General features: G+C 41.4%; 1 protein-coding gene across 1 annotated transcript; it reads left to right on the top strand.

Moving 5' to 3' along the window:
• Positions 1-4668: 4668 nt before the first annotated feature.
• On the top strand, positions 4669-16140 carry PRXL2C (peroxiredoxin like 2C). Its single transcript, XM_063111230.1, has 6 exons — positions 4669-4854; positions 5030-5098; positions 7695-7748; positions 7900-8005; positions 11813-11944; positions 14103-16140. The coding sequence occupies exons 1-6, from the start codon at positions 4669-4671 to the stop codon at positions 14228-14230; spliced, it is 675 nt and encodes a 224-aa protein (XP_062967300.1). The 3' UTR covers positions 14231-16140.
• The last annotated feature ends 9726 nt before the right edge of the window (positions 16141-25866 follow it).

The following is a 25866-nucleotide window of genomic DNA, read 5'->3' as shown; positions in this document are numbered from 1 at the left end:
AAGCCAATGTGAGTCACTGAGGAGCGGTTTACCCGGGGCTCTGGGATGAAGGTGTTCTGAGTCTCTTCGTTTGACCTGAACTGGGAGATGCAGCTCCGAGCTGCGGGGAGCCATCCTGTGGCTGCGTGGGAGGCCGGCCTGACAGCAGTGATGGCACAAGGGAGCGCAGAGTCAGAGAACGGCTGAGGACACAGCCCCGATTGTTCCACACTGAGAACCCAGCCTGTCTCTGAATTCTCTGTCATTTAATAAGTATCCTTATGATACAAGACCATTTGAGTCCAGATTTCCTCTTGCTTGACTCCAAAAGCATCATGACTGATACGAGTTCTCAGCATACCTTATTTATACTTCTGCTGTATTATTTATGGCTCGTTGCAATTATTTATTCTAACTTTATCTCCCTGACCAGACCAGACTATAATCTTGTCTTGGACTTATCTTAGTTATCTCAATCTTTCTAGTTTCCAACACAATGCCTGGTACATGGAAGTTGGTGAGCAAATATGTGTTGCTTGTGTGAACAGTTCTGCCTGTTGTGTCCTAAGTACAGTGATTGAGGAACTTACACAAAACAGTTCATGTCCCTAAGAAGCTTAAAGTGTAAGGGAAACTACAATATAGGGAATTAATACTCTGGAAAACAAGTACGTTTGAGTAACCAGAATGAAACATCCAAACCAAAAGAAAACAAAATGCAGCCCTTCAACCCCTGCCTTTCTCTGGGCAAGGCTTTATCCGAAAGGCTGATTAGGTATGTTTCGCACTTATTTATCCCTTCCACCTAAGTTACTTCTTGGTGAATTAACCTCTTGGGAGCTACATTATTTGTCGTAGGAAAACCAAACAGGAGAGACGAATAAATCGGGAACGCACTGTCTCCAGACCGAGGTACAGCCACCCAACTCGGCAAGCCAGAGAGAGGGCAGCGGAGGTGACAAGAAAAAGCGAAAGGCAGGGAAGGGGGAACACAGGTAGGGGGAGAAGTCCAAGAGGAAAAGCCCGTGTAGTAAGTAGGCCTGCGCAGAACCCGGAGATATGGGGAGCGAGGTGTGAGGAGCGGCCCTTGCTTCAGGGAGCTTGCAGTCTACCCGAGGGACAGACCAGAAACACAGGATTATCTAATCATAACTGTAGCAAGTGCTTCAAAAAAATAAAGTGTGCAGTACGCCGATAACCACACGTCAGCAGGTCAGGCTCTCAAACTGGCTAGATACCTGATAAACTATTTATATTCCTGCTCTAGGTCAAAACAGGGACAAGGACCCTGGGGCTCAGAATGGCCGCTGCTGCTGCTCGTGAGCTCAGGAGCGTGACAGAAGGACAAGCTGTGTTCCTAGGTCCTTCCTTCCAGATCTCGGAGAGGAGCATATAAGAGATGGGAATCAGCTTGGTTGCTGCCAGATTCAGCCAGGAGCTTTGGGGAGCTTGGAACAGCTGTTGGAAGGCCTGGGTGGAACTGTGACTAGAGTTAGTGGCTAACAGCAAAGCCAAGGAAATCTGGACACCCACAGCTGGGCGCGGCTCATCTCTGGAACAATCTAAGTGGAAGTACAGCCAGCTGAGCGTTAGTTTGTGCTGGACAGTTTTCTGGATGGCCTTGCACCGACCCAGTCCTCCTTTCTTACTTGTAGTTTTCAAGAATAACTATAGAATGTGCTGGGAATACAACATCCTGAGACAGGGAGGGACTGGCTGTAACAGCCCCTTTAGAAACATGATGCCCTTCAATGCTTTGGCTCAGTTTGTCATGTACCCCTGGGGTGTAAAACTCCATAAAACCCAAGGTAGGCTGCTTTCTGAGGTCTCTCAGCTGAGTGCAAGCAGGGCACACTCAGATGAGACACCATCACCCCAGGCAGTTCTCTTGAGCATTGAGGAACCGGCTCGTAATGAATCCTAGTCACCTGTTGTCCCTTGCTGCCTATCTGTAAGTGATAAATCCACTTCATGTAACGTGTGTGTGTGGCGGGGGTGGGGGACTCTTTCTCACTGGACTCAGACAAGTTGGTAACCAGTGCACAGTGAACCTGCTTCACAGGTCAGTGGGTTTCTGTGGACCGGCCAGATAGCAAATTGAATGTGTCTTTTGGGCTTGGCTGTGCCTTTTTTAAGCCAGTGAGAAATGAGTCTTGTGTAAGCACCATGACTCCCTGCCTCCATCCACAGGCTGCGAGAGTTGTCTTAGTACGGCCACTCCTTGCCCGTTCTGTGCACCCACCCACCAGACAGTATCACGGAGGCCTGCTACGTGCCCGGCCTTGTGCAGGCTGTGAAGACGCTTCCGAAGGCGAGGAGCTGCCCGTGCAATTCCGAGGTGCCCGAACTCCTGGTTCACGGTGCCCTTGGTTCTCAGTTTACTTACAGCACACCTAGGTCCAAAGACTACCCAGCAGTTCCCTTTATTAAGAAGTTAGGCCCAAACAACTTAATAAATATTTATGTCCTAACACCTTAGTAGTCATTTGAAATTATAAAACCTGTAAATTAGAAGAAAACTTAATATTTTAATTTTACTCCTAAATAACCACAATTACTAATGGGATGCATGTGCTGATTGGACACTGCGCAAGTCCTAAAACCTTGGAATCAGACTGGACAATACCACCCTCATTTTCTGTTCCACACTGATTTTTGTGGGGCTCTACCTTTTTATCACAACAGCCGTTGAAAACCCAGTTTTGCAAAGATATAACATCATCCAAAGAAATGTAGTGGAGTCATGTTGAAACTGTGGTCTGGCTCCAGCCCATATGCAGATGTCTGACAGATGACTCTGTTTTCCTCAACTATTTAAAATACCCTGCTTTGCCCCTGGGAGTTCACTGTGGCACCCCAGGAAGCTCAGGGGATATCTTGATACAGAAACAAACTTGATTTAGAAACAGGTCTATGCTTAAAATTTTTCTAAATCCACTGTAGGGCTTCTCAAACTGAGATCACTTAATGTATGCTCAATAACATATGAATCTTCACACGGCTGGAAAGCAGAGGATGCAGGCTCAGCCTCTCCTGCATTTTGTGGCAGAGTCAAATGAGTCACATGTACTACCTGACCAGCACTCTGCCCCGAACAGCTTTGACTGCACACTTGCCATAGTTGGAGGATCCTCAAATCCAGATGCAAGAGTGAGAGATCTTATGAAGACCTGAATGTTGCCTGGTCCTGCCCTGGAAGTCTTGGACACACCGTCACCACCCATGAGAAATCCCAGTGAAAGACCAGCCTCCAAGTCTGGGGCCATTTGGGTCTCATAAAGGCTGCAGAAATTCCTAAATTTCCTATGCCTGCCCTAGGAGAGATTGAGGTGTGGGATTCCCACAAAACTGATGCCAAGCCACCTAAGTCAACCGTCCTTATACCCCCCAGCCCATCTGTCACAACCCTCCCTCCCCCAGTGGATTATCTCACCTGAAGGGTCTGGTAAGTAGACTTAGTCAGAGATGTTTTGAGAATAAGACCTGGACTCCCGAAGCCCCTGAAGTGTGGTTTCGTAAATAGATTTAATAGATCTACTGCTCGGGTTGGCTGGTTGGCTCACCCACTCAGAACGTGGGGCTGGTAAAAGTGAGGTCCAGGGTTAGGACCCCCATACTGGCCAGCCGCCAAAAAAACCCCAAAACCCATATACATAGTAGAACTGAGAGAATCTTCTCAGCGATAGAAATGTTCACAGTTCGATAGGGTGTGAACGACGGGCGAGTAATCAGACACACTCCATCCAACTGTGGACAGGTGGATAAGGTGACAAAGCGCAGTAAACGCTGACGCAGACCTAGGTGGAGGGTACAGGAGCGTTCGCTGTCAGATTCCTTAAACCTTGGCTGACTGTGGACAAATTCCCATGATCAAATGTTGGGAGAACTTAATAGACCCCTATGCACAAGATTGCACGTTACACCGCGTGTCAGTAACACCTCAGAAAATTTTTAAAAGTGCCAGCTCTGAGGAGCGGATGGGCTAAAAACGGGACGGGAGGGAAAACGATAAGACTGTGGGATCACAGACACGGTTGTCCTGGCCAGAACGTCCCTTGTCACACCGCTCCCTGTCCCTCCTCCCGTGTTCACCCTGAGCCGCCGAGTCCGGAAACCGGCCCGCCGGCCCTCGTGCCCTGCCCCTGGCGCGGACCCCTCCCGGATGTCGCCCCCCGCGTGCCCCGCCCCATCGGCGCACCCCGCCCCGGCCTCCGGCGGGCCCCGCCCCCTGCGCGGACCCCTCCCGGATGTCGCCCCCGCGTACCCTGCCTCCCTCGGCGCCCCCTCGTGCCCCGCCCCCTCGGCGCACCCCGCCCCGTCCCCACGTGCCTCGACCCCTCGGCGCACCCCGCCCCGGCCCCCGGCGGGCCCCGCCCCCTACGCGGACCCCTCCCGGATGTCGCCCCTCGCGTACCCTGCCTCCCTCGGCGCACCCCGCCCCGTCCCCACGTGCCCCGCCCCGGCCCCACGCGCCCCGCCCCCTCGGCGCACCCCGCCCCGGCCCCACGTGCCCCGCCCCGGCCCCTCGCGCCCCGCCCCCTCGGCGCACCCCGCCCCGGCCCCACGTGCCCCGCCCCGCCCCCTCGGCGCGCCCCGCCCCAGCCCCACGTGCCTCGCCCCGGCCCCACGCGCCCCGCCCCCTCGGCGCACCCCGCCCCGGCCCCGCGCGTCCCGCCTTCTCGGCGCGCCATGGCCGCCCCTGTCACGCGGCAGGTCAGCGGCCTCGCGGGCCCGGCCCTGGCCCCGAGCGGCCCCGAGCGCGGGCAGCCCTTGGCGGCGGCCGTGGCCGAGCTGCCGCTGCTGGACGCCGCCGGCGCGCGGGTGCCGTTCGGGGCGCTGTTCCGAGAGCGCCGGGCCGTCGTGGTGTTCGTGCGGGTGAGCGCCCGCCATGGTCGGTGTCGTCCTCAGGCGGCTTCTGGGACGGGGAGACGTTGGCCCCGCCCGGCCGCTGCCCCGGGGGCCGCGTCTCTGGGCGTCTGGCCGGACCGAGCGCGTCCCTCTGCCCGCGGGGTCACGGCGCTGACTCGCCCTTTCTGCCCGTTGTTTTCAGCATTTCCTGTGTTACACCTGCAAGGAGTACGTGGAAGACCTGGCCCGGGTCCCCAGCAGCTTCCTACAGGTACGGCCCGGGAGCGCGCGGCGGGCGGACGGAGGGCCCTGTGAGGGACCGGGTGAGGGGACCCGGAGCCCCGCCGCCGCGCACAGCCCGTCGCCACCTCCACACGGACCGACCGCGGTCACAGTTCTCGTTTTCCGTTCCCGGGAGCCCGGCCTGTTCTCCGGTGTCGAATGCTGATGCCCGAAACAGGGCTGGAAACCACGGATCGTTTCTTCCCGTTACTTTTTGTGACACCCCAAGTAGTGGTTCGTTGTAGGAAAGACTCACGTGTCTTCAAGGTGGAATCGGTGTGTGTTAAGCAGGACGTTCCGTTCCGCGTCCAGGCTCTCAGGTGTGCCCACAGGTGAGCCTGTCTCAGCGAAGGCACTGGGCAGCCTTTGTGAGCCTAAGGTTTGTTTTCAGCAGATCTTATCGATTGGGCTGTGAAAAAATACAGTTATCTATTAAATAGCCCTACTTTTAAGTTTTTATCCTTTTTTTTTGTTTGTTTTTTACATATACCTGGGAAGAGTATAGATAATTATTAACGATATCATTTTGAAAAAAAATTTTTGACTGTTCCTCTTCATGTCCTTTTAATCTTTTTTTTAATTGGCAAATAATCATTGTGTATGGTTATGGGGTACGATGTTGTAGAATGACTGTTTTTGGTGGCTGCCCAGTACCGGGATCCGAACCCTTGACCTTGGTGTTATATAACACCACGCTCTAACCACGTGAGCTAACTGGCCAGCCCTGTGGAATGATTAATTAAGCTAATTAATATATGTCACCTCACATACTTGTTTTTTTGTGGCGAAAGCACGTAAAATCTACTCTTTTAGCAGTTTTGAAAGATAACGTTATTAGTAAGTGTTGTCACCATGATGTGCAATAGATCTCTTAAAACTTGTCACTCTTGTCTGACGAAAACTTTGTACCCTTTTTTTTTTTTTTTTTTTTTGTCCTTTTTGTGACCGGTAAGGGGATGGCAACCCTTGGCTTGCTGTCGCCCGCACCGCGCTCAGCCAGTGAGCGCACCGGGTCATCCCTATGTAGGATCCAAACCTGCGCCACGGGAGCGCCACTGCGCTCCCAGAGCCGCACTCTCCCGAGTGCACCACGGGGTTGGCCCAAGTTTGTACCCTTTGAACCCCATCTCCCCATTTCCCATCCCCGCTCCCCCAGCCCCTGGGAACCATAATTCTGCTCTCTTTCTATCAGTTCGACTTCTTTAGGTTCCACATATAAGCAAGATAATGCAGTACCATGGTGCTTCAAGAAGTTCACGGAAAGATCCATATTCTCTTTTAATTCTATTTTTCAATAACCTTTTAAAGTATGCTCGTATTTGTCTCTCTGTGCCTGGATTATTTCACATAGCATAACGTCCTCCAGGTTCATCCATGTTTTTACCAAGGTCAAGGGTTCGGATCCCCATGTGCGCCAGCTGCCAAAAACTAACAAAACACAAAAAAGTAGATGTTGGCCTGTTAGCTCAGTTGGATCGAGCACAGCCTCGTCACATCCATGTTTTTTGCAAATAACAGAAAAATTTCTTTCCCTTTTATGGCTGAATAATGGTATTCCATTGTGATTCCACATTTTCTTTATCCATGTACCAGGACGCTTAGGTTGATTCCATCTCTCGGCTACTGTGAATAGTGCTGCAATGAACATAGGAGTGCAGATACCTCTTTGACATATTGTCTTCATTTCCTTTGGATGTATACCCAGCAGTGGCATTGCTGGATCATCTCATAGATCTATTATTAATTTTCTGAGGAGACTTTACGCCATTTTCCATAATGTCTATTCTAATTTACAGTCTCATCAGCAGTGCACAAAGGCTCCCTCTTCTCCACATCCTCATCAACACTTATCTTTTTCCTTTTGATAATAGACATTCTGAAGAAAATGATATGCTAAATAAAAAAAAAATAGACATTCTGACAGGTGTGAAGTGGTGTGGCATTGTCGTTGTAAGTTGTATTTCCCAGATGATTGATGCTCAGTGATTGTTGAGCATTTTTTCATTTATCTGTTGGTCATTTTGTACATCATCTTTTGAGAAATGTCTGTTGAGGTTTTTTGTCCATTTTTTGAGTTTTTTGTTTTCTTGCTATTAAGTTGAGTTCCTTATGTATTTTGAATATTACTCCCTTATCAGATATATGGTTTGCTAATATTTTCTCCCAGTCTGAGGGTTGTCTTTTCACTCCATTGATTGTTTCCTTTGCTATGCAGAAGGATTTTAGTTTGATGCAATCCGATTTGTCTGTTTTTGCTTTTGTTGCCTGTGCTTTTGGACTCATATCCAAGAAATCATTGCCCAGACCAATGATGTTGAGCTTTCCCCCCTTTGTTTTTTGTAGTTTTACAGTGTTAGGTCTTAGGTTTAAGTCTTGAAATTCTTACTGGGTAAAAGAATCATCTGAATTAATGGAACATTATAGCATGCATTCTTTGCTTTGACTCACACACTTTTACTGTATATTCCATTCCTCTAGAAACCAAAGGTGGCATTAGAATGAAACTGAAGAGGTGGATTAGGAGAAGCTGTATAAAACATATATAATTTTTATTAATATATATATGTCCTTTTTTTCTCCTAAAGGAAGCAAATGTCTCCCTTATAGTGATTGGACAGTCATCCTACCATCATATTGAGGTAAATATCCAGCAAATTGGGGAACAGATTAAATATATTTCAGACATAAAAATTAGATTATTTCAACCACTAAGTGAAGGTTGAATTGGCTGAAGTTATGTTATCATTATCACTTGTTCTTATAAAAATTCCAACTGTTCTCTCTTTTCAGCCTTTCTGCAAACTGACTGGGTATTCTCATGAAATCTATGTGGATCCTGAGAGAGAAATTTATAAAAAATTGGGAATGAAAAGAGGTGAAGAAATTGCCTCCTCAGGTAAGACATAACATGTCTTAAGTAGAAAACACTGGTGGTGTATTGTCGTATTTGTGTGTGTATATATATATATATATATATATATGCACAAGAAAACAAATGATAAATTTGTAAATCGGGCTGCTTTTTATGATTCTAATCAGTGATCCAGATAGACCAGACTGCAAAAGACTCATTTTCTGGGTAATGACATGGAAGCTGTTGATGAAGTATTATTGAATGAAAAAAAGCAAGTTGCAGAACAGTGTTTTCATTATGATTCCATTCTTGTGAAAACAGAAACTATTTGCATAAACATAAAGATCTATAGTGTGGTGTGTGTGGGGGTGTGTGTGTAGTGAAAAAGGCTTTAAAAGATATTGTGCTGTTTACTCCAAGAATAGGAGGGAGAGAATCGGTTTTTGTATTTTTTACGAGTAAATTTTACTTTTGTAATTAAAAGAAAAATAATATTAAGTTCACATATTTTTTGGTTTTTTGGCAGCCAGTTGGTAAGGGGATCCAAACCTTTGACCTTGGTGTTATTAGTACTATGCTCTAACCAACTGATAGAAGGAGTAATGAGTTTGTAGAAGACTGAAAAAAAGGAGTTTTACACATAAGAACTAAGTTCACATATTTTTATACCTCAACACCATGGCTTTGAACACTCCATGTCCTTTAATTGATGAAATCCTGCTTATCATTTGAAACCTACTGCAAAGGGTTTTTAATAAGCTCTTTAAGCAGCAGTAATTGCTTGCCTTGTTGTACTTTAACAGCACCTTGAACTTCATTGGACACTCTGTTATCACACTTAAGTTGGCCAGGTAGTAAGTTAGTTGAAGAGTGTGATGTTTATTCATCTTTATAGTGTCCATATTCCCTGCCCTTATCACAATCTCTTGTAATTAATAGATCTTAGTAAACCTTAGTTGAATTGTTTATGTGTGTTTTAAGTAGAAAGAACTTGGTTTCTGAGATGCCAGATGAGAGAACTCAAACTCAAATCAGTCACTCTCAACAAGTGTTATGGGGCTCTTGTCTGTGACAACCACTGTGTAGAATGCTCCCGGGAGGGCAGTGGTAAAAACACAGCCCCTGCCATCCAGAGCTCATAATCTACTCTGGGAGACAGACACAGTCAATTACAACACGGCGTAAAGGCTTGTGACAAAAGAGAGCGTGTACTAGTAATACCTGTGTCCAGAATGCAAGGGGAGGGAGGATCTGGGAGGCTTCTCAGAAGGTGAAGTCTCAGCTCAGGTGTAAAGGAGGTAACTGGGAGAAGTGAACAGAAAGTAGCATGTGGGAAAGCACAAAAGCATGAAAAATACAACTCATTTGGAAAAGTGCAGGCCCCTGCCTCTGGCCAGAGTCTAGAAGCCAGTTGGGGAATTGGCGTGAACCAGTGATAGGTTGTGGCCAACTCACTTTGAGTCCAGAGTGACAAGCTGAGGAGTTTGGATTTATTCTGAAGGCAGCGGGGGTGTCATACAAGTGATTGAGCAGAGAAGTGCCACGGTCACATAGCCATGTGGAGGAGGAACTGGAACCAGCCAAACCAGAGCCAGTGATGTTCCTGACAAGGCTGTAGTGTGGTAGTTGGCTAGAAAGAAGTGAGAAGGTTCAGGTAGAGATGGAGATGTGGGGATGGATCTGGGAAGTGTTTATGAGGTAGGAGTTGCCATGACCCCTTTGCTGATGTTTTTAAAGAAAGCAACTTAAACTGTATTAAAACTAATGATGAGCTAGCATAAACACAGTTTGATCTTTCTCTCTCTCTCTTTAGAGTAGGAAATTGCAGCAGTACAGAATGTGAGCCTCACATTTTGGTACTCTGTTTACATGTGCTATAACAGAGTCTCAGCATGTGTAAGGTCTGTTTATCATTTATCACTTTAGATATAAACTGTGAGTTTCACTTTAGTAACACCTCACCATTCACTGCCACAATAAAGATATGGAATTGCAAAGAAAACTGTTGAATTCCAAACCAAATATATGCTGTAATTATAAGAGGGTATTTTCAAATCATTTAAGTTTCATTGACTTGTGTTAAAGTACTGTATTGCCAAACAGAAAATATTAGGTTCTCATGAAATATTTATTTAAAGGTCCCACCCTGAAAAGCATAAAACATAAATCTCACAATCAGACTCAGAATAGTCTTACTTGAAAATTAAGGCACAAAAAATATGTTATACAGTTATAATTTAAAATTTATGGTACCAATTTTATAAAGACAAAGAATAAGACATAAAGCTGTTAAATGCGAGGGAGTAATGAGTTTGTAGAAGACTGAAAAACAGGAGTTTTACACGTAAGAACTAAATTCAAACTTGCAGAATTAGAGCAGGCAAAGATTGTTCAATTCTAGGCTGTGGAATCTCGTTCACTTGAATTTTTAAATTTTCATTGGACATGAGAAGATAGTTAGATTTCACAACATAATTATTTTAGATGTAGAATCCTGTAAGACAATAAAATTTAATCTTTTAATTATGTCTCTACGCAGGTGAGCCTATATTTGTTTCTTGGTAAATCAATGTTCATCCTAACGTAAACGTGAAAGAGATAGAAGGGTTGGAGAGGTGAAGGGAAATAATAGGTATTTGAAAATATTAGGAAATCAGGCAGGTCACAGGCTACGTAGTCATCAAAATAAAGAGCTAAAAGCAAAAAAAATAAAAATGAAAAGCTAAAAGCAAGACATAAAAGACAGAGATAGAAAAATAAGTCACAGGAACGGTAGAGAGACAGTGTCTTTGCTCAAAGGGCATGGAGATGAAGTATCAGTCACTGGAGGTAGAAAACTGACCCCCAGGAGGATGGAGAGGCAGCCACAGAGCTCCTGCTCCAGCTAAAGCTGAAGTCTAGCATAACGTGGTAAACGGTTATGTGTTTTTGTTTCAAATTTCAAGAACGGTATATCTATTTGAGTGCCTTTTCTCCAAGCAGCAGTTCTGTGATCCAGGCCCCTTCCGTCTGCCGGCTCTGCCATGTTAAATGCAAACCTTCCACAAACGTGGGAGGAACATGGGGATGTGCCAGCCTCATTCTCTCATTGGTTAGAACACAGTCACGTGCCATCCCTGACTGCAAGGAAGGCAGGAAACATAGTTCAGCTGTGGACCCAGGAAGAGGAAACAGGTTTTGACCAACATATGACAGGTCTGTGCCACAGTGTCTTTTGAAAGGTATAGCTACCTATTAGGAGGTGAGAGACTAAATAGAATATAACTGGGGAATGAAAATGGGAAGTACCTACTGACATGGGAAGTCTGTAGCTGACGTTTTTCTGTGGCAGAAAACGACCTGGGTCTATTTCCGCTCCTTTCTTTAAAGCAGTAGTTCTCGACTGGGACATCCCCAGGGAACATTTGGCTTGGCACTGTCCAGAGATGTTTTTGATTGTCACAACTTGGTGAATGGTGCTACTGGTATTTAGTGGATGTAGGAGGCAAGGCTGCTGCTGAACACTGAACATTGCACAGGACAAAAAATCACCTGGGTCAAAACATCAATAGTAAAAGGTTGAGAAACCATTCTTTGAAGGAATTAAAGACAAGTAGTAGAAAGTAAGATGAGACACAACAAAAAGAATGTTTTCTTTCTTTTTTTTTTTTTTTTTTTTGTTGTTGTTGTTGGCTGGCCAGTACAGAGATGGAACCCTGGACCTTGGAGTTAATCAGTGCCACGCTTTAACCAATTGAGTCAACTGGCCAGCCCTAGAAAGAAAGAGAATGTCTTCCAGAAACACTAACATTATCTTTTTAGTATAAAATATAAAATGATAACTTCTAAAGACAATTCTCAATATTTCAGGACAGAGCCCCCACGTAAAGTCAAACCTACTGTCAGGAAGCCTTCGGAGCCTGTGGCGGGCAGTGACTGGGCCTCTTTTTGATTTTCAAGGAGACCCCGCCCAGCAAGGCGGAACCCTCATCTTAGGTCCAGGTGAGCATCACGTGACTGTAGCCTTCCTGTGCTTCTTACAAATCCAGAGGCCACCCTCCTTCATCAGATAGACAGCATGTGGAGATGGGCAACTTGACATAACAGTCAGGATGTTGTGCTTTTGTGGGGGACATCTTTTGTTTTTCATGGATTCTGTGTATTTTGATGTCTGTTTATTTGGTGAATGTGCCCATCATTCCATACCTGAGTGATTTCAGGTATTTGGGATAGAGAAAGTCAGCTGTGGGCTGGTGATTTGTATATGGCTATAACACTCAAGTTCAGTGCAGATGAACATTTCTGAATAGGGGAAAATCACCAAGCACCTTTTTTTATTCAATAAAAGAATCTATTTAGTTATTTATACCTAACAAAACCAGGAGGCTTGCTCAGTTTTAGAAAGCAGCTTGGTGCCAGGGACAGCTCGTTCTGTGAACTACTACTATATTATGCTTTATTGGTCAGTTTGGGCCACCTGAGATTCCTTCAGCTCCACTTTGCTAAATGTTGAGTGTCAGATCTCTACCATGTTCAAGTTTTCCAGTAAGGGACAAACACCCATAGATGACAGTGCCAAAAAGCCTAAATCACTGTTGTAAGCACTGTGTTGTTTTCTTGGTTCTTCTTCCTCTTTAAAACCGTCCACGTCTGGGGCTGGCCAGTTGGTTCAGTTGATTAGAGCACAGCTTTGTAACACCAAGGTTTAAGGGCTCGGTTTCCCATACCCAGCAAGTTGCCAAAAAAAACCCCCAAAGAACAAAAAACTGTCCACATTAGTGAGCATAACTCCTAAGAGTTATAAAATTAATACTTACTTTCATATATTCCAGATTTTTAAAAGGAAGGCTTGAGAAAGAGCATTTTGACAGAGTATTATGACTTTTTGGCTTTTTGCAGCTGTAACACTATACCCAGAATCTGCCTTTCCCTCTCTCATGTATTTACACCAGTTCGATTAGTTAACAGGGAAGCTCTGTTTCGTGAGATGAATCCTATGATTTAGCTCAGAGTGACACGGACCCATATTTTTGAATGACTGTTTCCATCCTTACAACTGGAAAGGGTTGTTTCTGGAGTCTCTCCTCTGAATCATTTGACCACACCTTCCATTGGGTAAGAACGAAGAGCACAGGAAGGCATCATCTGTGTGCCGAGTGGGAAGATACTTCATAAGGAGAACATTTTGATAGTGCCTGCTGGAAAAAAACAATATAGCTCTTCTAAGGAAAAGAGCTAGGTGTACTTATCTTTTTGGGCAGCTGGCCTGTACAGGGATCTGAACCCTTGACCTTGGTGTTATCAGCACCACGCCCAAGTGAGCTAACCTGCCAGCCTAGGTGTACTTCTTTACAAAAATCTGTATCCTGGTTAACCCAGCAGTTCATTTTGCCTCACTTGATAATGAGCCAATCTGTGGTATTATACCTAGTGATTGCTGTAGATGGCAGCTGAGTACAGTGCAGGAAACATGCTTCTTATGGTACTGAATCTAATATTTTAAGTTAAAATTCTGGTCTTGAGGTCAAGAATCAAAGTAAACAGAACCTTGATTATAAATTATGACTGATTTTATTTAGCAGATATAAAGACTGTGGGCCTCTAAGTATATTGTAACTGATTGTATCAATGCCTTCTTTTTGAGCCTATTCTGGACTATGGTTATAATACAGATAGCCTATTAAATCACTATTTGGTAGTGAATTTTCTGAAGCAAGTGATTTATTCCATATTATGTTTAAGAAACAGATATGAATTTCCAGTGTGACATCTATGTTAGTTCCATCTGACAGGCCTGTCTAGCAGGACATTTTACTTAAGTATATTTATTTTATTTCATTATTATTATTATTATTTTGATGGCTGGCTGGTAAGAGGATCTGAACCCTTGACCTTAATTATGTTTAATAAAAACCAACAGGTTATAATTTAAAAATCTTTCCCTTTTGATCTCATAAAACATTAAGTATCACTCTTAATTTAATCATAATCCTGACCATGTTATTACCATAATTTTAAATATTGTGAGAATTATAGAGAATATAGTGAATATAACATACTCCAAAAAATTAATTTTTCCTTTTGGACTAATTAAACTTGAAAAGCTTCCTTGATTCTAGTAAGCAATAAATCTAACGAGAATAATACTTATCTCTTCCAGGTAACACCATCCATTTTATACATCGCGATAGGAACAGGTTGGATCACAAACCCATAAACTCTGTTTTACAGCTGGTAGGAGTTCAGCACGTGAACTTTACTAGCAGACCTTCAGTTCTCCATGTGTGACTCAATATGGAATCTGTTGCTTGCAAGTGGACCCTTATGAATGTGACCTGAAATGTGGGGGTGTAATATTCTGGTGCAGTGTCTAACTTGCTGGCTCTTCCCAGCCTTTGAGGGCTTATGAAAACATAAAGAGACCATGTACCAGTTGAATTGCATGCTGAGAGGCATCAGTTGTCAATATGATATATATTTTTAATTTCATAGCTTTTAAAGTTCTATAAAATAACAAATACACAAAATAAAACTTTAATAGCTGTAAAAATACAAATACACAGAATAAAATTTTAAAACTGTAAAATTATAAATACCACTCTTTAAAATCTTTTACAGTATGGTATATCCATTCATTGAAAGATTTTTTTTGGCAATTAAAATCATAAATTCTTATGAAGAATATATAAGACAATGAGAAAGCAACTCAATACCATTTTATTCAGTAGAAATAAGATATCAAATTCTGTAAACAATATAACCACATATGTATATATATTTTTTTATATGCTTAGAAAAAAGACAGGAAATCCATATGACAGGATATTACGAGTAGGTATTTCTATGTGGTAAGATTACATGTGTTTTTATCTTCTTTTCTATACTTTTCTGTATTCTCAACTATTCTGTAATGAGCATGATTAAAGTTTTTTTGGCCAGGGCCAAGCCCGTGGCACACACAGGAGAGTGCTGTGCTGGGAGCGCAGCAACGCTCCCGCCGCGGATTCGGATCCTATATAGGAATGGCCGGTGCACTCACTGGCTGAGTGCCGGTCACTAGGACTGGCCAGTGCACTCACTGGCTGAGTGCCGGTCACGAAAAGGACAAAAAAAAAAAGTTTTTTTGGCCAGGAAAAGGTCCTTAAACATTATATGACAAATATATACCTACATAACAACCTCCACAAAAGTGCACATCATACAGGCTGCAGTCCACATTTCCATGGAGATTGGTTCACTCAGAGGAACTGTGGCAAACCGAAGCTCTCCCACAGTGTCCAGAGCACCTGGTCACTGCACGCTCCCCAGCCGTTCCAACAGGGTTTTTTTGGGGGGGGGGGTAGAGGGGGAAATTAAGGAGAAAAATATTTGTTTTAGATATTTAAAACATGTATTTAAAGTGTGGTCAGTATGCTTTTTGAAAGAATTTTAAGAATTGTTTAAATTTTAAAAACTCACTTAAATGTACACTGTAGTTTGGTTGCACATTCTTAGACATTGCTATTTCTCTCCTCCAAATTGCTCTTCATGGGCCAAGCCCGTGGCGCACTCGGGAGAGTGCGGCACTGGGAGCGCAGCGACGCTCCTGCCGCGGGTTCGGATCCTATATAGGAATGGCCGGTGCCCTCACTGGCTGAGTACCGGTCACGTAAAGGACAAAAAAAAAAATAAAATTAACCTTAAAAAAAAAAAAAAATTGCTCTTCATTAAAGGACTATTGTCATCTTTTATTTTTCTAGAATCTTAATATGTTTAGTGGGGAAGTGTTCCTGAAATTGATGAAAATCACAGAAAAATCAAAATAGTGGTAATTTTTAGCAAGTATAATACGCTTTGAACTTAATACTTTTATATAAAGACTATGAAGCCACAAAAAATAGATTTAGTATATCCAAATATGTCACTGTATTTTCATGTCTATATACAGGAACAATCACAGGTTTTGTTGTTGTTGTTGCTTTTATAATTTTGTAAAGTTTACCGGGAGCCAAATGTGAGGATCAACTGCGGAAACATCATTCAACACAGAGAAATGCTCCCAGACAATCATGTTTTTTAAAAATTTTATTTTGGTGGCTGGCTGGTACAGGGATTAAACTCTGGACCTTGGTGTTATCAGCCCCACACTCTAACCAAATGAGCTAACCAGTCAGTCCAAATCATGTTTTTAAATCAATAAAAATGAAATATCTCATAAAGTTCAAACTATTTTGTGCTTTTTTTTAAAGAAAGATTGGTGACCCAGATTTCTTTGCCATTTTTGACTTGAAACTGCTAAATGATAAGCCTACACAAAAATTTATATGTTTATAAATGTATACCATATTTTCCTAAGATAGATAAATGTTCTTTATGTAGCTTCAGGAGGGTATAGTTACATAAGTACAGTGCAGTGCTAAATTGCCTAACCAAAACAAATGTATAAAATATAAAATTACCTATAACTTGGCTATGAACTATATAAACATTCCACATCCAGTCATATACTGGACTTGAAATCCTGAAAACCCTCCCTGCAATAAATACGTGGAAATAAATACTGGATAAAAGAATATTGTCTAATACTGCCAGACACTATTCCAAGTGCTTTACATAAACTTTGTGGAATTAATATAACCATCATCAACCCCACTTTACAGAGAAGAAACAACATCTTTTTTTCAAGCTGAGTTTACAAGAAAGTGAGGGAACTCCACTAGGGCCAAGAACAGAAGCAGAACCAGGCTGGTGACCATGCTTTGAAGCCGGGGACTGCCCTGAGGATCATGAATTCACCCCAGGGATTAAAGAAGGCTGTTTCTTGGCCAATTCGTAAGCCTGATACAGTAGAGAGTTAAAACTAAGACATTTGCATAAAGTAGGACCTAAGACATATGCCTGAGACCTGGGACTTGGAAGAGCTACAGCCTTACAAGAGTATGGTCAAATCCTTCCATTGGCCAAGGGACCCAGTGAGGAAATTTGTTGTAAGTCTTCTGTAATGAACTGCTGTGGAAACAAGAACCTCCATAAAAAACTACAAGTTTAATTTTAAAAATCAAATTTTTTTTCTCAAGAAGGTTGATGGTGAACTAGAAACCTGAATAAAATGTGTGTTACATTACCATCTACCATGGGAGCCAAAGTGGTAACACTGACTACATGAAAACTAGAAAACAAACTTTCTAAAGAAGCAACATCATCTACTTCAAAGTCAATAGTAATTTTAAGAAGAGTGTTCTGGAAGGTGACTAAGGATGTGCAGTTGCAGAAGGTACATGTACACAAATTGTGAATGATTTTTCATTTAGATCAAAGAGTTCTTTTATATTCTCATTCATTTTTTAATTGCATGATTTCTTATGCACACATTAAAAATGTAGTAGCTGTTCACGTACTGGCTCTGTTAGCAGAAAACTTTGAAAACAGTTATAGGACACCAATTGTGTATCAGTGTTATGTACTGTAAGTAGAAAATCAGATAAGTTCATTGCTAAAAAAGGAGCTAACAGGGCCGAGCCCGTGGTGCACTCAGGAGAGTGCGGCGCTGGGAGCGCGGCAACACTCCCGCCGCGGGTTCGGATCCTATATAGGAATGGCCGGTGCACTCACTGGCTGAGTGCCGGTCACAAAAAAGACAAAAAAAAAAAAAAAAAAAAAAAAGAGCTAACAGTTCCCTTTGCTTCATCCAATTTACAAAGTCAAAGCTAAACCTTTGGAAGTTCCCTCTCTCAAAGGTAAAACATCTGATATCAGGGTGAATACTGCCCTGAATTCAGTTAAAAAAAATAAACAGGGAATGTGGTGATGAGTACAAATTTGGATGAATACATATTTTGATAAAAAATAATGTTCCTTCCTACTAAATGAAACCTATGGAGTGGAAATGTACTTGGTATTTGTTGTGGTGCACACATAATTCATATGTCTAGACAAGCTGTCAATGAAAATAGAGATTATAGTTAAAATTTACCAATTTAAAAAAGAATTGTGGTCACATACGTAATATTAAATTTACCATTTTAACCATTTGTAGGTGGGCAGCTAGTGGCAGTAAGTACACTCACATTGTTGTGCAGCCATCACCACCTCATGTCCAGACTTTGTCATCATCTCATACTGAAACTCCGTACCCATTAAACAGTAGTGCCCCATTCTTCCTTCCCCCAGCCCCTGGCAACCACTGCTATGCTTTGTGTCTCTATAAACTAGTCTAGTTTAGGTACCTCATATAAGTGGAATCATACAATATTTGTCCTTTTGTGACTGGCTTGTTTCACTCAGCATAATGTCCTCAAGGTACATCCGTGTTGTGGCATGTGACAGGATTACCTTCTTTTTTAAGGTTGAATAATACCCCATTACATACCACATTTTCTTCATTCTTCCATTGATAGACATTGGGCTTGTTTCCACGTTTTGGCTGTTGTGAATAATGCTGCGTGAACATGGTATGCAAATATCTGTTTGAATTCCTGCTTTCAGTTCTTTTGGGTATGTACCCAGAAGTGGAATTCCTGTCAGATGGGCATTCTATGTTTAATTTTTTTGAGGAATTGCCGTAATATTTTTCAGTGTCTGCACCATTTTATTTTTCCACCAGCAATGCACAAGGGTTCAAGTTTCTCCATTTACTGATATTTCCTGTTTTCTGGAAATAGCCATCCTAATGGGTGTGAAATGATATCGTATAGTTTTAACAAAATTTACCAGTTTTTAAAATGTACGTGTAGAGTAGACCAAACAGCAAAATTTCTGCGAGAAGCTGATGCTGAATAATTTTTTGAAAAGCAAGCATAGCAGTCCACACTTTCTTCGTTGCTCATCATGGAGCAGACACTGAAAAACATTAGTGGCTGGCTGGTTAGTTCAGCTGGTTAGAACGTGGTGCCAACAATACCAGGGTCCAGGGCTCCATCCCGGTACCTGCCTGCTGCACCAAAAAGAAAAAATAAGGCATCTGAAGAACTGCTCTGTGAGTCTGTGTTTTCCTCAGTGGTAGCAAACTGTTTTGGGGGGTGGGGGAGGAGCTGGCTGGTACAGGGATCAAACCCTGGAGACCCTGTATTTATGTTTTTAATATGAAAAAATTGGACTTGAAAATATCCTCCATTTAGCAAAATTTGTTTTGAGTTCACCAGGTACTTCAGTACCTATAGAGACAATACCCTCCATTTGAAGTATTGTATTAGTCCATTGCTGTTGCTTATAACAGAATACATGGAACTGGGTAATTTGTAAGAAAATGAAATTCATTGCTTACAGTTTCAGAGGCTGGGAAGTCCAAAGTCCAGGGAACACAGCTGATGGAGGTCTTGGTGGTGGTGACAGTGACACCATTGCAAAATGAAGCAAGAGAGAGACACTAACCTCATTCACTCTCCTTTAAAAGCCCTAAGAACCATGCCCCTGACCACCATTTTTAATTCTCATTCACTCCAGACAGCACAGTGCTACAATCCAATCACTTCTTCAAGGCCCCACCTTTCAATTACCATAATAGGATTTCCCACCCTGAACAGATAATAGTGGGGATTAAGTTTTGGGGTGACATTCAACCCAAGGCAAATATCGTCTGTAGAGAAGAGTCAAATGAAGAGGTCACCAATTTCAAGTCATTTAACTGTAAAGTGAAAATTTGGAGGTTGCAGGCAATTTTATTGAAAAGTTAAAAATAAAACCATATTTAAAATAGTTTTCAGAAAAGTACCAATGATATTGTCAGACAGATTTCAGCTAAGAAATGGAATAAAGTATATAAATATGTGTTAAGCATAATAATCTTGCTTATGTTATATTTAAAGTTCAGGTCATTGATACAAAGTTTTAAAATTTTTAGAAATAATTTTATTTTTAAAAATAGTTTTTAAATAAAATGACTTTATAGGTTCCTTAATGTTGAAACAATTGTCAGCCAAATACTTCAAGAAACTATATAATCTATTATTTTTGTACCCATTTTCACTCTCAAAATGTTCTGGTTTGGACCATAAATGATGTGGCCACCTTATTACTCATCTTCGCTAATGGATGAAACAAATAAAACAGTCGTTATGGATAAAGATTATTCGAACCACACACATACTAAGCTTGATTTAACGAACTTATGTAAAACACCTATTCTCAAGCACACGCGAAACATTAACAAGAATTAGCCATATATTATCCCTTAAAGTAAATCTCAATGAATTGCAAAGACTTTATACAGACCATGTTGATTTACCCCAATGCAAGTATGTTAGAAATCAATAACAAGAAACAAAACATTAAATGCACAAAACAAAAATGCTCCATAGCCAATTTTAAACGACACTAAAACCTCATACAACAAAGTAGAAATTGTGGTGGATGTTAAGAAAGAGATGTGAGGGGCTGGCCGGCTGGTTAGCTCAGTTGGTTAGAGCAGTGTTATAACACCAAGGTCAAGGGTGCAGATCCCCTTCCTGGCCAGCCACTGAATGACACTGACAATACTTGTGGAATGTTTCCAACACAGTATTTTAATGTCAATTGATTAGGAAAGAAAAGAGGGCTCATAGACTGTGTTCAACTTGAAGAAAAAAAAAGGCAGCAAAATAAACCCATATAAAAAAATGAAAGGAGATAAGAAAAATAAGAATGGCAATTGGTTAAATAATAGACAGAGAAGAAAAAGATTAAACAGGCAAAAATTCAGTAATAAAGCAGACAAACTTGTGGCAAAACTGATGAAGGAAAAAAGAGAAGGCACAAATAATTAACAAGGGGACATAATTATAGACATAGCAGAAAGTGAAAAGACAAAAGTATATTCTGACCAATCTATGCCAATAAATTTGAACACAGAGAAAATGAATATATTTTTATTTTAAAAGTAACTTTTCAAAAGTCTTAAGAAATAGCCTTCTAACCATTTAAAAAATTGAATTGACAGTTGGAATCTCACAAAGAAAACACCAAAACAAGAGGGTTTTACAAGTGAACTCTACCAAATTTTCAAGGAGCACATATTTCCAATGTTACATAAACTTTCTGAAAATAGAAAATGAGGAAATTTTTACCTTGTTACTTAAATCAGGCTAGGATAATATAAGAAAGGAAAATTGTAAGTTGGACTTCCCCATGAATACATGCAAAATTCCTAAATTGAATATGGGCAAACTAAGTCAATAATAATGTATAAAATATTTAATTTTCCATTACAAAGTAGGATTTATCAGGCTGGTTGTTCAGCTCAGCTGGTTAGAGCGTGCGTGGTGTTTTAACACCAAGGTCAAGGGTTCAGATCCCCATACCAGCCAGCTGCCAAAAAAAAGAAAAAAATCTGGGAATAAAAAGGAATTTCCTTAATCTGATAAAAGCTCTCTGCCAAAAACCTACAACAAACATTATACAAAATGGGAAAATATAAGTATTTCCTTGAAAAAAAAGAATCTGATGAGGATGCCCATTATTATCTCTGGTATTCAACATTATATTAGTGTTCTAGCCAGCCCAAAACCACAACAAAACAGAGAAAAGGTATAAGAATTAGAAAAGAAGTACTAAAACTGTCATTTATCACATATGACATCATTGTCTACATAGAACACCAAAAAGAATCTAGGGACAAACCTTAGAATTAATAGGGTATACCAATATTCAAACTCCAATTGCATTTCTGTATTCCCTTAACAAGCAGGATGCCTAATTTATTTATTTATTTGTGGCAGTCGGCTAATTCAGGGATCCGAACCCTTCACCTTGGTGTTATAACACCCTGCTCAGTCTAACCAAATAAACTAACCAGCTAGGCCAGGAAAACTGATTTAAAAGTAATTTACAAGATCAACTAAACTTTTAAGGAAGCTGTCCGGTTAGCTCAGTTTGCTAGAATGCAGCCTTATAACACCAAGGTCGTGGGTTTGGATCCCCATACCAGCCAGCCACCAAAACAAACAAACTTAAAAAACCAAAAAAGCTTCTAAGGTATCCAGGAGTAAATCTAACATAAAATATGCTATACCTTTGTAAGAAAATTATGTAACATTATTAAAGAGATTTTTAAATCCTAAATAAATATAGAGATATAACATCTACATGAAAAAGAATTCTGATTATCCTAAAAAGGTTGGTTTCCAAACTGCTCTACAGATTCCTAACAAAATCCTTATGGAGTTTTTCATGGAACTTGACATGCTAGTTCTAAAATTCATATAGAAGAGCAAAGGGTCAAGAAAAGCTGAGACATTCCTGAGGAACAAGAGACGAGAAGCAGACTGTTCTATGAGACATTAAAATATAAATAAAAACATAGCATTTAACATAGCATGGAATTGGCAGGACATATACAAGGCTGGCCGGTTAGTTCAGTTGGTTAGTGTGGTGCTGACAATAGCAAGGTCAAGGGTTCTAATCCTGGTGCAAGCCAAATGCCAAAAAGGAATAAAAATGTTTGTGGAAAAATAGAATTAAAAGATAATACAAAACTAAGGTCAAGGGTTCAGATCCCTGTACTGGCCAGCCTCCAAAAAAAAAAAAAAAGATAATACAAATATTTCCATGAACTTTTTGAAGTACCATTGTATATTGAGACTAAGGGAACAGAATAAAAACAAAGCCAGAAACAGACATACACATGTACACACACTTGGTATATGACGAAGTCCATGCAGCAGATAACTGGAGAAATGATATATATTAATAAATAAATGATGCTGGGATATTTGATTATCCACAAGGAAAAGATAATACAATAGTTCAATATTTCTAAGCCACTATTATTCAAATCACTTATTTGCAGCCAAATCTAACTCTCTTTGATAGTGATTCCAATCTCACACCAAACACGTAAATGAACTCCAGAAGAATTAAGGACCAAAATGTGAAAAACAAAACATTTACACTGTTACTTTTCTATAGGAGAATGTCTTTATGAAATTGGAGTAGAAGGGAATTCTTAAATAAGATTTTAAAGAAAGCAAAAATCATAAATAAAAAGATTGAGACATTCATTCCAATCAAAAGCCTATTCATCAATAGCAAAAAAAGAGAAAATAAATTGGGAAAAGTTATGTCCAATGCACATTTAAAAAGAGAATAACACCAAGAATATATCAGAACTTCTATAAATCAATTGAAACAAGACAAACAACGTAATAGGATAAATGGGCAAAAGAGATAAACCACTGCAAAGTTAGAGAGTACAGCGCACAGGACCACCCTCACTTCTGACATCAACTGCAAGTCCAGGGGGTTCTCAAAACCGCCCTCAGGTTGGATAATTAGCTAGAAGGACTCACAGAACTCACTGAAAGCTGTTATACTCACAGTTACATTTTGTCACAGGAAAAGGATTAAAATCAAGAGGCCTTTAAAATCTTTAAAAGAATAAAATAAGCCAAGGGAAAAAGCCCATAGGGCAGAGTCCCAGAAAGTACCAAGTGCTGAGCTTCCTCTCCTTTGGGGTCAAGACAGACTTACTTTCCCAGCACTGATGTGCGACAGTACTCACAGGGTGTTGCCAGCTGAGTAGCTCACCAGAGCTCAGTGTCCAGAGCCTTTACTGGGTCTCCATGGCCTGTGACCCACATGGCTCACCTCTGTCTCCAGGCCCTCCAAGGCAAACTGACAAAGCCCCACCATCAGCTTCATCCTTATTCACATTGTTAGTCTGTCCCGTATGGCCCCAAGGCCCCCAGGCAAACAAAAACACTCCTATCAGGTGTGATATTCCAGGGGTTTAGAGATGACCTCTAAGAAGCTGAGGACAAAGGCCAGACCCTTCTTGGGAAAGGTCAAATACTTTACTACACAACCACCAATTCATAGTAAAAAAAAAAAGAAAAACCTCATAAATGGCTAATAAGCATGTGAAAATAGTTCAGCCTCACTAGTAATTAAGGGACTTGCAAATTAAAACCACAGCGAGATGCTATTCTATACTCATGATTTTGGTGAAACCTAAGTGTGGCAATAACAAGTGTTGAGTGATCGGGAGCCACATACACTGCCAGTGAGAGGATCAACTGCGGAAACCACTGGGAGGACAGTTTGGCAGGACTAGTAACACTGCAGGCATGTACATGCTAGTGTCCCCCTCACATGTGAATCAGAGGAAATGCTCAAGAGCGTCTGTAGCAACATTGTCATGGCGATAAACTGGAGACATCTTCAATGTCCATCACCAGGAAAATGGATAAACAAATTGAAAGAAAGTGAGCCGAGATGCCGGGTACCGTTCAAGCTTTATTAAGGAAAAGAATCTGCTGGGCTGCCCTGAAAATGGGGGACAGCACCGGGTGTGGGGGTGGTAGAGCTTATATTGGTGTGCTGGCTCCAAGAGCTGGGCGATGTAATTCCGGGGTGGGGATTGAGTTAGGTCACGGGGATGGAGAGTTCTGCACATGCAGAAACACCAAAAGTTTCATTTCTCTGAAACCATGAGGCTTCTTGTAAAAGAGTGGTGGGCGGTGCCATTTTGTCCTTGGGCTTGTCTAAGATGGTGCTGGTTATGTTGCAGATCTATTACAAATTATGTATTTATGCAATGAAATATTATATATGCCAGTGAAAAAGAAATAAAGCTGTGCATATCAGAGTCTGAATCTTACGAACATGATCCTAACAAAAAGAGCAATTGCAGAAAATGTTTTAGTATAATATTTATATAAAATCTACATTATTTGTGTAAAGCTTTTAAAAATATATATTGTTTAGGGATACCCACATATGTGTTTTTTTGTTTGGTTTTTTTTTTTTTGGCTGCTGGCCGGTGAGTGTATCAGAACCCTTGACCTTCGTTAACCAACTCAACAAACTGGCCAGCCCAGGTTACTGTTTGAAAGAAATGAAAGGCAATGATAAGTAGCAAATTAAGGATAATGAACGTCTCTTTGGGGACGAAGGTGGATGTGTGCTCTGGCTGAGTTGGCGATGTTTCATTTCTTAAGTGGGGTGGTAGTGGGTAGATGTGTCTGTTTTCTCATCTTTATACCTTTTGTATTCTTAAATGGCATATAGTACTTTTCAAAATTAAATATATATGTGTTATGTTTATGTGTGTGTGTGTGTGTGTGTGTGTGTGTGTATGAGGGTACTTCAAAAAGTTCGTGGAAAAATAGAATCAAAAGATAATATGGATTTTTCCATGAACTTTTTGAAGGACCCTCATATACACACACGCATATAGGCCATATTAATTGGTTTTATTAATTGGTTTGTGCCTTACCTTATCACAGAATAATTACCTTTGCAGCCTAAATGTTGAAAGAGCAAACAGCCAGCACTGCTACATTTTTACATGAGAAATGGAAAAGTAATTTGTACACCTTTAGAACACGCAGCTTTACTAAGCTCTACTTTCACTGAGAATAGTAGGGTGGCACCTTTCTTGTTTGGAGTCTGCGCAGCAGTGCGGCCTGACAGGTGATGTGGTCTGATAATCCAGGAAAAGACTGTGGGTGCCTACTGTGTGTTAGGTACTGTGGGAGACTTAAAAGGAGACAGATGAGGCAGAATTTCTGCCTTCAACCATTCAGAACGTATTTGGGGAGGGCCGGAAGAATATCAGGGTAACATCAGGGTAACTAACGAAAGAGGGCAGTAAAGGATAACAGCCTTTGCCCGTGCAGGAGATCTCACCATAGTCTGAAGTTCTTGGAGATATCAGTGTCAACTTAAGTGCTCAAACAAGGTTCGCATATGAATTTTTAAAAGCCACTCACAGAGACCACAAGTGTAATTAGCCTTATTCATCATGATGAAGTATCTGATCAAAGCTCCAATGAAAGTAAAACTGTTTCTAGAAAATTATTTTAAATATTATGCCAATCCTTACAATGCCATTTTAAAAAATAGATAAGTAGTCAGAATATTTTTAAGGTTTCTTTAGAAATCATTACAGCACACTTATTTAACTTCGCTCTAAGAGCAGCCTGCAATCACTGACATTTCCAGACTTTGATTCGTAAGAACTTAAAATGCCA

The sequence above is a fragment of the Cynocephalus volans genome, chromosome 10, assembly GCF_027409185.1.
Source record: "Cynocephalus volans isolate mCynVol1 chromosome 10, mCynVol1.pri, whole genome shotgun sequence".
Classification (NCBI taxonomy): Eukaryota; Metazoa; Chordata; class Mammalia; order Dermoptera; family Cynocephalidae; genus Cynocephalus; species Cynocephalus volans.
Note: the sequence above shows the minus strand (reverse complement) of the source record. Positions and strands in the feature narration are given on the sequence as shown.

Excerpts from the sequence above, each read along its gene's own strand:
- PRXL2C (XM_063111230.1), top strand. The coding sequence starts at position 4,669 with ATGGCCGCCCCTGTCACGCGGCAGGTCAGCGGCCTCGCGGGCCCGGCC. Across the intron at positions 7,749-7,899 it reads CATCCTACCATCATATTGAG|CCTTTCTGCAAACTGACTGG; the intron begins GTAAATATCCAG and ends CTCTCTTTTCAG. Across the intron at positions 11,945-14,102 it reads AACCCTCATCTTAGGTCCAG|GTAACACCATCCATTTTATA; the intron begins GTGAGCATCACG and ends TATCTCTTCCAG.